A 10,579-nucleotide genomic window follows, 5' to 3' on the forward strand; every position below is an offset into this window, starting at 1 on the left:
GATACAACACGTGAGCAACAAAACATCGGCCCGCAGGTCGCAGCCCGTCAGACCACCCCTCGAATCTTAATTCATTTCTTTGTTATTTTTTTAGTCAAATGGTTTGGATACAACCTATATGATTTTCTAAAAAAATTGAGCATTTTTTAAAATTTTGTTCGAAAATTTTTATTAGTCATAAATAAAATTCCAATAAATCTGATAATCCTATTTATCACTGACCTCCAATAAATTTTTATTCCCAATAAAATTTTCCAACCTCCCTCCCGCAGCCCAGGTGCCCCTCCAACTCGACGCTCTCCATCTCCCCGTCCCTCCTCGCACTACTCCTCCTCCCTTTCCTCTCCCTCCTCCTCCTCCACCGCTCCTCCTTCTCGGCCTCCTCCTGCTCCCCGGCGCTGGTGCACCTGGCGGGGGCTTCGAGGGGGACCTTCGCAACATCGAGTTCTCCTGGAACCACCTGCCGTTCTCGTCTTCAAAGCCACCGCCAAGCCAAGCTCAAGATCGCCATGTTCTCCCGGAAGTGGCCCGTGGCCTCGGCGCCGGGAGGAATGGAGCGGCACGCGCACACGCTGCACACCGCGCTCGCCGCGCAGGACCACCGTGTCCAAGTGTTTGTTGTAATATTTGCGATAATATGAGCAATAATATTATTCCACATATACAGAGATAAAAGGAAAACAATCCATGACAAGTATACAGGACATTTGAAAAGAATAACTGACAAATAAAATTATCAGATTCTATAATCATGCATATCACCAAATCTGGACAATAGGTGCTTAGGACAGATAAAAGAGCTCTCAGAATTAACACAACAGTTGGCCCCATGACATATACAATCCTGCTCCCTAACTGTTCTAAAGAGTGCATCATTGACTGGACAAAATTGACAGATAACAACTAGACTAGAACTTGAGCAGTATCTAAAGAAGATATATAATCATTCTGGATTTAACTGCTGTCACAAACTGAGTGAAGAGTATGTGCCTGTAAGAATGTACAACAGCTAAACCTGACAGGAGGCCAAAGAACCAATTTGGCAGCTGAGTCAGGAACCAAAAGAGACATTCAATCAGTACATACATCATCTATCACCTCAGGCTTCAAGCAATATACCAGCACAATAACCAGAACATACATTCGGTTGTCCAGAACAGAACAAGCCACTCTAGAAATTTAGAGATCAGTGACCACCAAATGGAGACAGATTTCTTAGATAATGCACAAGACTAACTATTGTACTGAAAATCTGTCCAGCCTATGCATATGAATTCATCACCGAGCAAATTAAACAAGCACCTCTAATGTCCAGATCTGCAGAGAAAGAAAGGATATGCGAACTGGATATACTCACAGTGCAATGCACTCAAACGAGTGAATCAGGGAGGCAGGGCACGGTAGCAAAGCCGCCGACCCAGAAATCCTATTCGCCGGAGTAGCCGTCGACGAGGAAATCGGAGATACAGTGCCTCACCGCACCGCAACCGCGCGTACGGTCGAGCCTAAGCTTTCACAGCTCCAAGCACCACCAACACAAAGAATCCCCACTCTATCTCCTCAAGAACCGAAGCACCCGGATTGGAGCCGAAGAACTTCTCCAACTCACGGATGACCACCAAACCGAAGAGGAAAACAGTGAGAAAACCGAAAGGGGGAGGTCTTCTTTTCTACCCTTTGCAGGAAGAGGAAGCCGGCCTAGATATGGGACCTCTGCGCCCTCCATCTCAACGAACTCCGAAGAACTCGCTGAGGGTTGCGCAGCCGCCATTGCTATCTCCGCCCTCGCCCGCATCTGCTGCCCTAGCCGCTCCAGCTGGTTTTGTGAGAGACCAAATGGGCCGGGACATCACAGGGTCGCATGGGCCAGCGGTCCAGCAAAGAAAGAAGCCCAAGACAGCATTAAAATTCATATTTTTCTTCAACAGTGTTTACCTCCCCGCCGCCGCACACCGAGGCCGCGCCCTCGCCCTCCCCCGACGGGCCGCAGCTACACTTCCTCGACGGCGAGCCAGGGCAGTGGCGCTGCGACGAGGCGTGGAAGCTGTACGAGGCCGAGGGCGAGAACGACCCCTTCGACGTCATCCACTCCGAGAGCGTCACCGTGTTCCACCGCTATGCGCGCAGGGTGGACAACCTGGTCGTGTCCTGGCATGGCATCTCCCTTGAGGCCCTGCACTCGGGAGTATACCAGGACCTCGCCCGCGGCGAGGAGGAGCCCATGTCACCGGCGTTCAACCAGAGCCTGGGCCAGTCGGTGTACCGCGTGCTCTCCGAGGTGCGCTTCTTCCGGAGCTACGCGCACCGGGTGGCCATCAGCGACTCCACGGGGAGATGCTGCGCGACGTGTACCAGATCCCCTCCCGCCACGTGCACGTCATCCCTAACAGCGTGGACGAGGCCCAGTTCGAGCCGGACCTCGCGCTCGGCGCTCGGCCGCGCGTTCCGGGAGGAAGTTGGGGTTCCGAAAGGCGCCGACCTCGTGCTCGGCGTGTCCGGCCGGCTGGTGAAGGACAAGGGTCACCCGCTGCTGTACGAGGCCTTTTCCAAGCTGGTGCTGCGCCACCCCAACGTGTACCTCCTCATCGCCGGCAAGGGCCCGTGGGAGAACCAGTACATGGACCTGGGCGGCAACGCCAAGGTGCTCGGCGCCGTGCCGCCCGGGAAGCTCAAGGCGTTCTACAACGCGCTGGACGTGTTCGTGGACCCGACGCTGCGGCCGCAGGGGCTGGACCTGACGCTGATGGAGGCGATGCAGTGCAGGAAGCCGGTGGTGGCGACGCGGTTCCCGAGCATCAAGGGCAGCATCGTGGTGGACGACGAGTTCGGCTACATGTTCGCGCCCAACGTGGATTGTCGCTGCTGGAGAGGCTGGAGGCCGTGGTGGCGGAGGGCGCCCGCCGCGCCGCGCAGCGGGGGCGCGCGTGCCGGGAGTACGCCGAGTCCATGTTCGCGGCCATCAAGATGGCGCTGGCGTACGAGAGGCTTTTCCTCTGCGTCAAGAACGAGACCTTCTGCGGGTACCCCGCCGAGTTCGATTATTTGCCGACCAGTGTGCATTTGCTAATAATCATACAAATGTTATATTATGTTTTTCTCTCTCTATTCATATATAGATATGATTTCTTATGATTATAATTTGAACAAAATCTACGACAGTTTTTGTGATGGTTACAAATTTTGAATTCTTGCAAAAGTATTATTGGTGTGGTGGTAGAGTGATGAGTGGAGTCGTGGGTTCAAATCTCTGCGTGCATCTACGATATTTGTAGTGTAAAACCAAAAATTATACTTACTTTATTAAAAAAACATTTTAAATGCAATACAAACTATTTTATAAAGTATGTCTCTTCCTACGTCTTACTTTGGATCTCATAATTATAGGTAAAGTATTTTAGAAAAGTCAAACATGTACGTACGAAAACTAGCATAGCCTTTTCGAGTTGACGAATGCTTTTGTGGCAAGCAGGCAAATAAAGCGGCACTACGTTGACCTGCTGGATGTTAGAACTGCTGACTTTCAGGAATGTTTCAGATACTAGTATCTTGTTCACCCTTTTACGCCTTCACGGTATCCATTTCAAAAGTACTAGTATTAGCGATTTGGGACGACTTTGACCAAATTGCAGGACAGATTGTCATTGTCGTGCTACTGTAATATGCAAGTGTGTGTATATATATATATATATATATATATATATATATATATATATATATATATATATATATATATATATATATATATATATATATATATATATATATATATATATATATATATATATATATATATATATATATATATATATATATATATATATATATATATATATATATATATATATATATATATATATATATATATATATATATATATATATATATATATATATATATAGGACACCTATTCTATACTCTTAGGAGTATGTACTCCCACGTACAATATACCACCTAAACAAACACTTTATACTCTTTTATCATTTTTAGTATACTCTAATACTAATTCTAAGATACTCCAATATGAGTTGTATGAAAAAAATTCAATGTTAGCCTTTCATTTTTGCTATATACTCTTTTTTATACATAAAAGAAGTATATACGCAAATTATGATAAAAATCATGGAATTTCATAAAAATTTTTGTGGGATTTCTATTGTAGTATCTTATAATTACTAATGAAGTATATTTAAAGTGATAAAGAAGTATAACACACGTATAAAAATGGTATATGAGAGGTGGGAGTATATACACGCAGAAGTACATACTAGTTTTCCTATATATATATAGGAATCTCGGATTTGGATTTTCCACACCAGAAATATTCGTGACATCAAGGTCAATTTATAGTTCTCCGTGCTTTTTGATATAAATCAATTTATGCCTTTTTACGATATACATAGAATACCAGTACTAGCGATCTAGGACAATTTTGACTTATTTGCAGCTTGCTGGCACGTTAAGTTTGAGGACAAATTGTCATTGCTGCGCTACTGTATCTGGATTCTGGAGTAGTATTTGACTATTTGTTTCTAGGAACCTCGCAATCAGAATCAAAATGCTTCCTTCCGATTTTCCACACAAGAAACATTTGGGATGTCAAATTCAAAGTGTATATTCGACATGCTTAGATCCAAGTGATCTTCATGTGAAGGTAAATCGAAACTTTTGGCAGTCGCAGCAAGCAAATGTCATATAGATACCAAATACAGAGGCGATCGCTCATTGGATCACCGGTATAGACAGATGGCAATGGCATCAACTGCTCTCAATCTTTGCACGAGTGCCCTACCGTACCTTCCGTTCAGCAAAGGGATCGATCGCTTCTCTGCGAGTAGCCGCAGCCCCCTGAGCCGCCGCCTCCTCTGATGCGCGCTCGGACCCATCCGGCCAGCCGCCGACCACCGCGTCCCTCCCGGTGAGCCTCTGGACGACCGACTTGAAGCTGGACCGGTCCACCTCGACGTGCACCGTCTCGATGATCTTCACCGTCGCCGGCCTCGCCTCGCCCCCTATCGACATGGCAGAAAACGAAAACGTTGGAACGCACGAGTTTCGCGTCAAAAAGAACAAGCCGACCACGGAGGCAAGCCCGTCCGGGTGATCTGCTTCTTATAGCCGGTCCAGAGTTCGGTCACGTGTAGATATGATCAGCCGATTTTGCCTCAGAAAACTTGTACTGTGAGATGAGACGTGCAGCCACGAAATCTTGGTTTTCTCCGTGAACTGGAGCTGCTTGACGGCGGCACGGCGGTGACCGTACGGAAGTAGATATATACAGCTGACCGTATAGTGCTCTCACCTTGCTGTTGCCTACTTGGCTTTTGACATGCTCTCACCAATGAAAACCAACGGGCGATGCCCGAAACGTGGGGCGTTTTTGCTCTCGAACAGACGCGTTCTTACGGGCCGACACAGCGGGAGAGATTCTCGAGTTAGATGACCCAACAAGGATAGTCGCAGATCTCAACACTTACGCTACATCGGCAAAAGAATATGATATTTAGGGTGAATCAGTCATGCAGTAAGAAGGACAAAGAAATCTTATAACACGCTGAGGTGCATCAAGCAAAATTGAACTGCTTTTTTACAGACGTCTTCTTACTGTATGATCTACTTTAGAGATCTTTTAAATACGGAATAGAAGTCAAACTTCCGTCGACTCCCTCCACTCATATAGTTTTGCCACTAGGTTATAAGCCCGTCCACAGCAAAATTGAACTGTGGTCCTCTTGATTGATCACAAACAACAAAAGCTAGGCTTACACAACAGTAGTAGCTCTCTTAAGATCATGGTTTTTAAGGAGGTAAGGTGAGACGTGACGAGTCACTCCTTACAGCCGCCTAGGCACTTAAGGCGGCATAATTTCTTAGTTGCCACTCTTAAAAAGCAATAATTGCTGCTGAGGATGACATGCGGATCGTCCAAATCTATGCATATGGGGTAGGTGACAAATAAGATGCCACCCAAGGGTTATCGGTGGAAAACAAGCGAATGCCCCGCTTAAGGCGTGCGACCAGGCGATGCCTTACACACATATGCATAAAACAAGAAAAGGAAAAACCAAGAATATACATGGACCATTACCGTAGTTAGATACAACCCATTAGCCAATTGAAAGCCCGGTATAATAGCAGCCCATAAAAGCCCCTTCCCTCCGTGCCCTAACGCCAGCCGACCAGCACCTTCCTTAACTCCTGCAAGTAGCAGCCACTGCCCGTCCACTCTCAGCACCTTCAAGTGCCTCCCGCCGGCAGCAGCTGCCTTTCGTCGCCTCCACTCCTCAGCATCCTCCCGCACCTCCGCTCGCGTCCCCAGCAACCTCTCCGCTCCCGTCCGCAGCAACAGCCTCCTATGCCCTCCCGACAGCGAAATCGATCCGGCAAAGGCCAGGTGTCGGTGAATCAGGAACCAGGGGTCCCCGAATCCCGAGGCTAGGCTAGCAATCCGCCATGTGGCGCTATCCCGCAGGGTCACTTCCGTAAGGTAAAAAAGACTAAGTCCCGGGAGAGAGCGCTCGGGGCCACAGTCAGTGGTCCCCGAGCACCCGGGTTCCCCGACGATCTACAAAGACTAGGTGACGGGAAGAAAGTGCTCGGGGAGGTAAACGGTGACCCCCGAGCACCCAAGTCCCTCGACAACCAGGAAAACCAAGTACCGGGAGGGGTGTGCCCGGGGCTGCGAGCAGTAGCCCCCCGGGCACCCGAGTACCCTGAGGGCTCACTGAAGGAAGTTCCGGGAGAGAGTGCTCGGGGCTGCGAGCCGCGGCCCCCGAGCACTCGGTTCCCTGAGGATCTGTACAAACGTGCCCGGGAGAGAGTGCTCGGGGAGGTGAACAGTAGCCTCCGAGCACTCGATTTTCCGAGGACCAAGGAAGGGCGTTCTCGGGAGAGAGTGCTCGGGGAGGTGAATAGTGACCTCCGAGCACTCGGTTCCCCGATGACCCAGGAAGCCCCTCCGTCAGTGACTCCCACAGGAGTCCAGCAATGAGGTGTCAGCCGGTGAAAGACCCGAGGCCGCATTTGAGAGCGCGCGTGGCCTGTCACCTCCAACTGCTCCCGCCACGCTTGGTGTTAGTTCCTGCCATATTCTGACAGAAGGGCGTGGGGACATTAAATGCACGGGTCCCATCCCGTGCCATCCGGCGCGCCTCAGGATAACGTCGCAAGGGCTAAGGCGTTCCGTCTGCTGCGCTGCTGTGGCAGGAGAACAAGACAGGACGGACACGCCGGGCTGCTCTACGGCTGCTCGGTGGGCCCTCTCCATGGCACCCGTTGCCAATGCCATCATGACGACTGAAGACCGGACGCGGGGTGCGTTTTCAACCCCCGTCACTTCGCACAGAGGCTATGATGACTCTCTTTCCATTTATGGTGCCTTGGAACTCGTGACCTCCCATTCGAAGCACGCTACTGCCGGCGGGTATTTAAAGCAGCCGGCAGCACGGACAAAGACAAGCAAAAAAAAAACAAAGCTCGGCGAGCTCTGCACGGTTGAAAAAGTTAAGGAAGTAGAGAAGATCGAGAAGTCCAAGAGCCCCAAAAGCCAACAGATACACACAGACCGAAGAACAAGGAGCTCCAGGCTCTAGGATAGACAGACATTCTTGTAACCAGCAACATCCTTGAGGGACATTCTCAGGGCATTTATAGCATCCATACAGGAGTAGGGTGTTAGCCTCCGTGCGGCCCGAACCTGTCGAAGCCCTAGTGCATTTACTTCATTCCGCACTAGATCATTCCACCCCGCCAGCCATCACATTCTTATCCATTTATTTCTCCAGCAAACATATTCAGAATCATCCCTTCAGCCGAATCTCTAAAAAGGGGTCCCTCAGGATCCCTGCGTCAGGAGTTAACCCTCCGACACCAGGTAATGGTGGCCGACAACGGAATCGAATGGGAAAATGGAGGAATCGAGTGGGAGATGGCGGAATCAAACGAGCAGTGGCAGATTAGGGCAGGCGAGTTCATAGGCTTAAGGCAACTCCAGAACTGCAGCTACAAATGCTGCTTCGCGCCCATGGCCAGCTGCAATCAAATTGCTTGCCAAACCCTGGGCAAGTACACTGGTATTCGTGGTTATTCCTATGAATTTCTGGTAATTCACAAATAACAATGCATTGTAATTCCAACATGTGGTCATAGATAACTCCCTAGTCTCCATAATTCCAAGCATGCGCTTGGGGCCACATTCCCTCACATAACTGCAGTGCACAGTGGTGTGTGCACAGGTGCTCCCACCATTGCAATCTCAAAAGAGAAGGCACAATGCAACACCACAACAGAAAACACGATATCAGGCTTCAGCACGCACGTGTGCATGAACTTTGTGTCATGATATATCTCATAAAGGTGTACTAGAAAAGTTCAGCCACGGTACACATTGGTTCAACTGTATAATGACATTTTTGCTGACAAGCCTTGTCGCTATTCATGATGGCAATGGGTTCTTTATCACCATTTACAATTATGGATAAGAATCCAAGTTTTCAGTGTTAAATTATTAACCATAAGTTTTGGACAGAGTAACATACCGATAGCCTAGTAAGCTCCCCATGGTTTGCAAGACGGAGTGCCAGGCCTCGCAGCATCTGTCCATGCAGAGCTCCTTTTACAGAAGCCGCAGCCGCTAATCTCTTTAGAACTTCACGAGCAATGTCAGACTGCCCAGTGGCATCTGCTGCATCAATAAAGTTAAAAAAAAAAAAACTCATTGACAAATTTCACTATTCCCTGCACGGCATCTGCGAGACTTTCTTGCTTAGCTACCGCTAAATTAAGAATCTGTGTAACATCAGTAGCAGCAGTTTCTTGTCCCACATCTCGGCTATTACTCCGTCAAAAAACATGCGAGTGCTCTTTTCAGGTCATTGCTCTGCATTGCAAGGTCGAACTCCAACCTGAGCGGTATCAACACAAATTGAAACTTATTAAAAAATTATGCATATGTTCATTAATCTTACTTGATATCCTTACTTTGAGAATATAATTAAATTGAGACACATGTGCAATCATATCCTTTTTTTTAACGTCATCTATAACAGAATACACAGATAGGCAACAAAAAAAAAGTCTTACCTCTTAGAAATTCCGGGTAAATGAAGAGCTTCAGTGGCATAGCCCATTCCCAGCATAAACTGAGCGAGGTCATCATGGTGCTCTCGGCCAAGTCTAGTTGCCCTGCATAATTGGTTATACGTTACTATTGTTCTCGGATCCTAAAGATAACAAGATGCAATGCTCTACAGACATACCATTTCACAGCACTAACAGGATCCCCATATGCTGCAAGGCAACGACATCTTATACCAGGATGGCTGAGTGACAAGGCATGTGCACACATATACCTTCAAGAACATGGAATATTTCAGAATTACATCCAACTGAACATATCAGCTAGACTAACAATAAGTAACAATGTAATTTATTTGAATAATATTTAATTCCGCAGCACTTTATTGTGCATGAAGGCTCTTGCTCTCTTAAGAAACACAAGAGATGGTTAAGTGGTTATATATTACCTATCAACAAGCCAGGGAACTCCATCTCTTACACCAACCACAACAAGAGGTCCAATAGGTCTCTTCTGCTCAGGAGGGAAGCAGTTACTGCAACAGACACCCCTCCTCCGGCAACAGCGACTTCAGCATATCTTTTGTCATCCAATTCTTTCTGAAATACTGAATCCTCTCCATCTAACTTGGAGTGCTTCGAGACTATAAATGGTGGTATAAATGGTGTCGAATATCTAACTATGGGGTATATGAGTATAAGGAGTACATCATATACAGATATGGTATATACGATACCAGTGGCGGATCCACCGGGGGGGCTATGGGGGCTCAAGCCCCCCCTACGCTGTGCTGCCCCTGAGGAGGAGAGGAAGAAAGAAGGGGGGCTAGAGGAGGAAGGAGGAGGGCTGGAGGAGGAAGAAGGAGATCAGTCCCCCCTTCCACTCAGACCTGGCTCCGCCACTGTACGATACATATTCAGCAACTCCAGATATCACGAAACCGAATCAGCGGTAACTGATACACCGAAATCAAGAAAGTACATACTGAGAAGGATTAGATTAGTTACCCAAACCGATACGACCTGTATTCAAAACAGATCTATCTATTCAGATGTTAAGGAAGATAACTTCCTATCGATTACGACTGGATAAGAGTCGGTACCTCACCCCTATATAAGGCGCAAAGCCTAGGGGAGGAGAACAACGAACAAGGAACTACGAGCAACACGAAAGGCAACAACAGAGGAGTTACTCGACGACTTTAGCCCTAGGACAGATTAGATCCAATCAATTCCTTGTAATTGTCTTAGCCACCTTACTTGTACTCGAGATCATCAATACAAGGTAGCAACACCCCCATAGGACGTAGGGTATTACTCTAATCGAAGGCCCGAACCTGCATACATCGTTTTGTCTCGCTTCGTGATTAATCCCTACTCTCGAAGGTACCAAGTTAATTTACAGACATATTGTCGGGAACTAATCTTCTACAATTGGTGCGCCAAGTAGGGGTCTTCTTCTGTTTTGTAGGATTAATCATGTCCCAGACTCACTCTTGCGTCGGAT

General features: G+C 47.7%; 1 protein-coding gene and 1 long non-coding RNA gene across 2 annotated transcripts; one reads left to right on the top strand and one right to left on the bottom strand.

The window, feature by feature from the left end:
- The first annotated feature begins 509 nt into the window (after window positions 1-509).
- On the top strand, window positions 510-3,542 carry LOC133884435 (uncharacterized). Its single transcript, XM_062323855.1, has 4 exons — window positions 510-603; window positions 1,929-2,823; window positions 2,871-3,020; window positions 3,470-3,542. Exons 1-4 carry the CDS (start codon window positions 510-512, stop codon window positions 3,540-3,542), a joined length of 1,212 nt encoding a protein of 403 aa, XP_062179839.1.
- A 5,295-nt stretch (window positions 3,543-8,837) lies between these two features.
- LOC133889042 (uncharacterized) lies at window positions 8,838-9,665 on the bottom strand. Its single transcript, XR_009903855.1, has 4 exons — window positions 9,522-9,665; window positions 9,255-9,347; window positions 9,079-9,180; window positions 8,838-8,900 (listed from the first exon to the last, which is right to left on the bottom strand). It is a non-coding gene; the product is annotated as an uncharacterized LOC133889042 (long non-coding RNA).
- Between the last annotated feature and the right edge of the window lie 914 nt (window positions 9,666-10,579).

Source organism: Phragmites australis, chromosome 1 (assembly GCF_958298935.1).
Source record: "Phragmites australis chromosome 1, lpPhrAust1.1, whole genome shotgun sequence".
Classification (NCBI taxonomy): Eukaryota; Viridiplantae; Streptophyta; class Magnoliopsida; order Poales; family Poaceae; genus Phragmites; species Phragmites australis.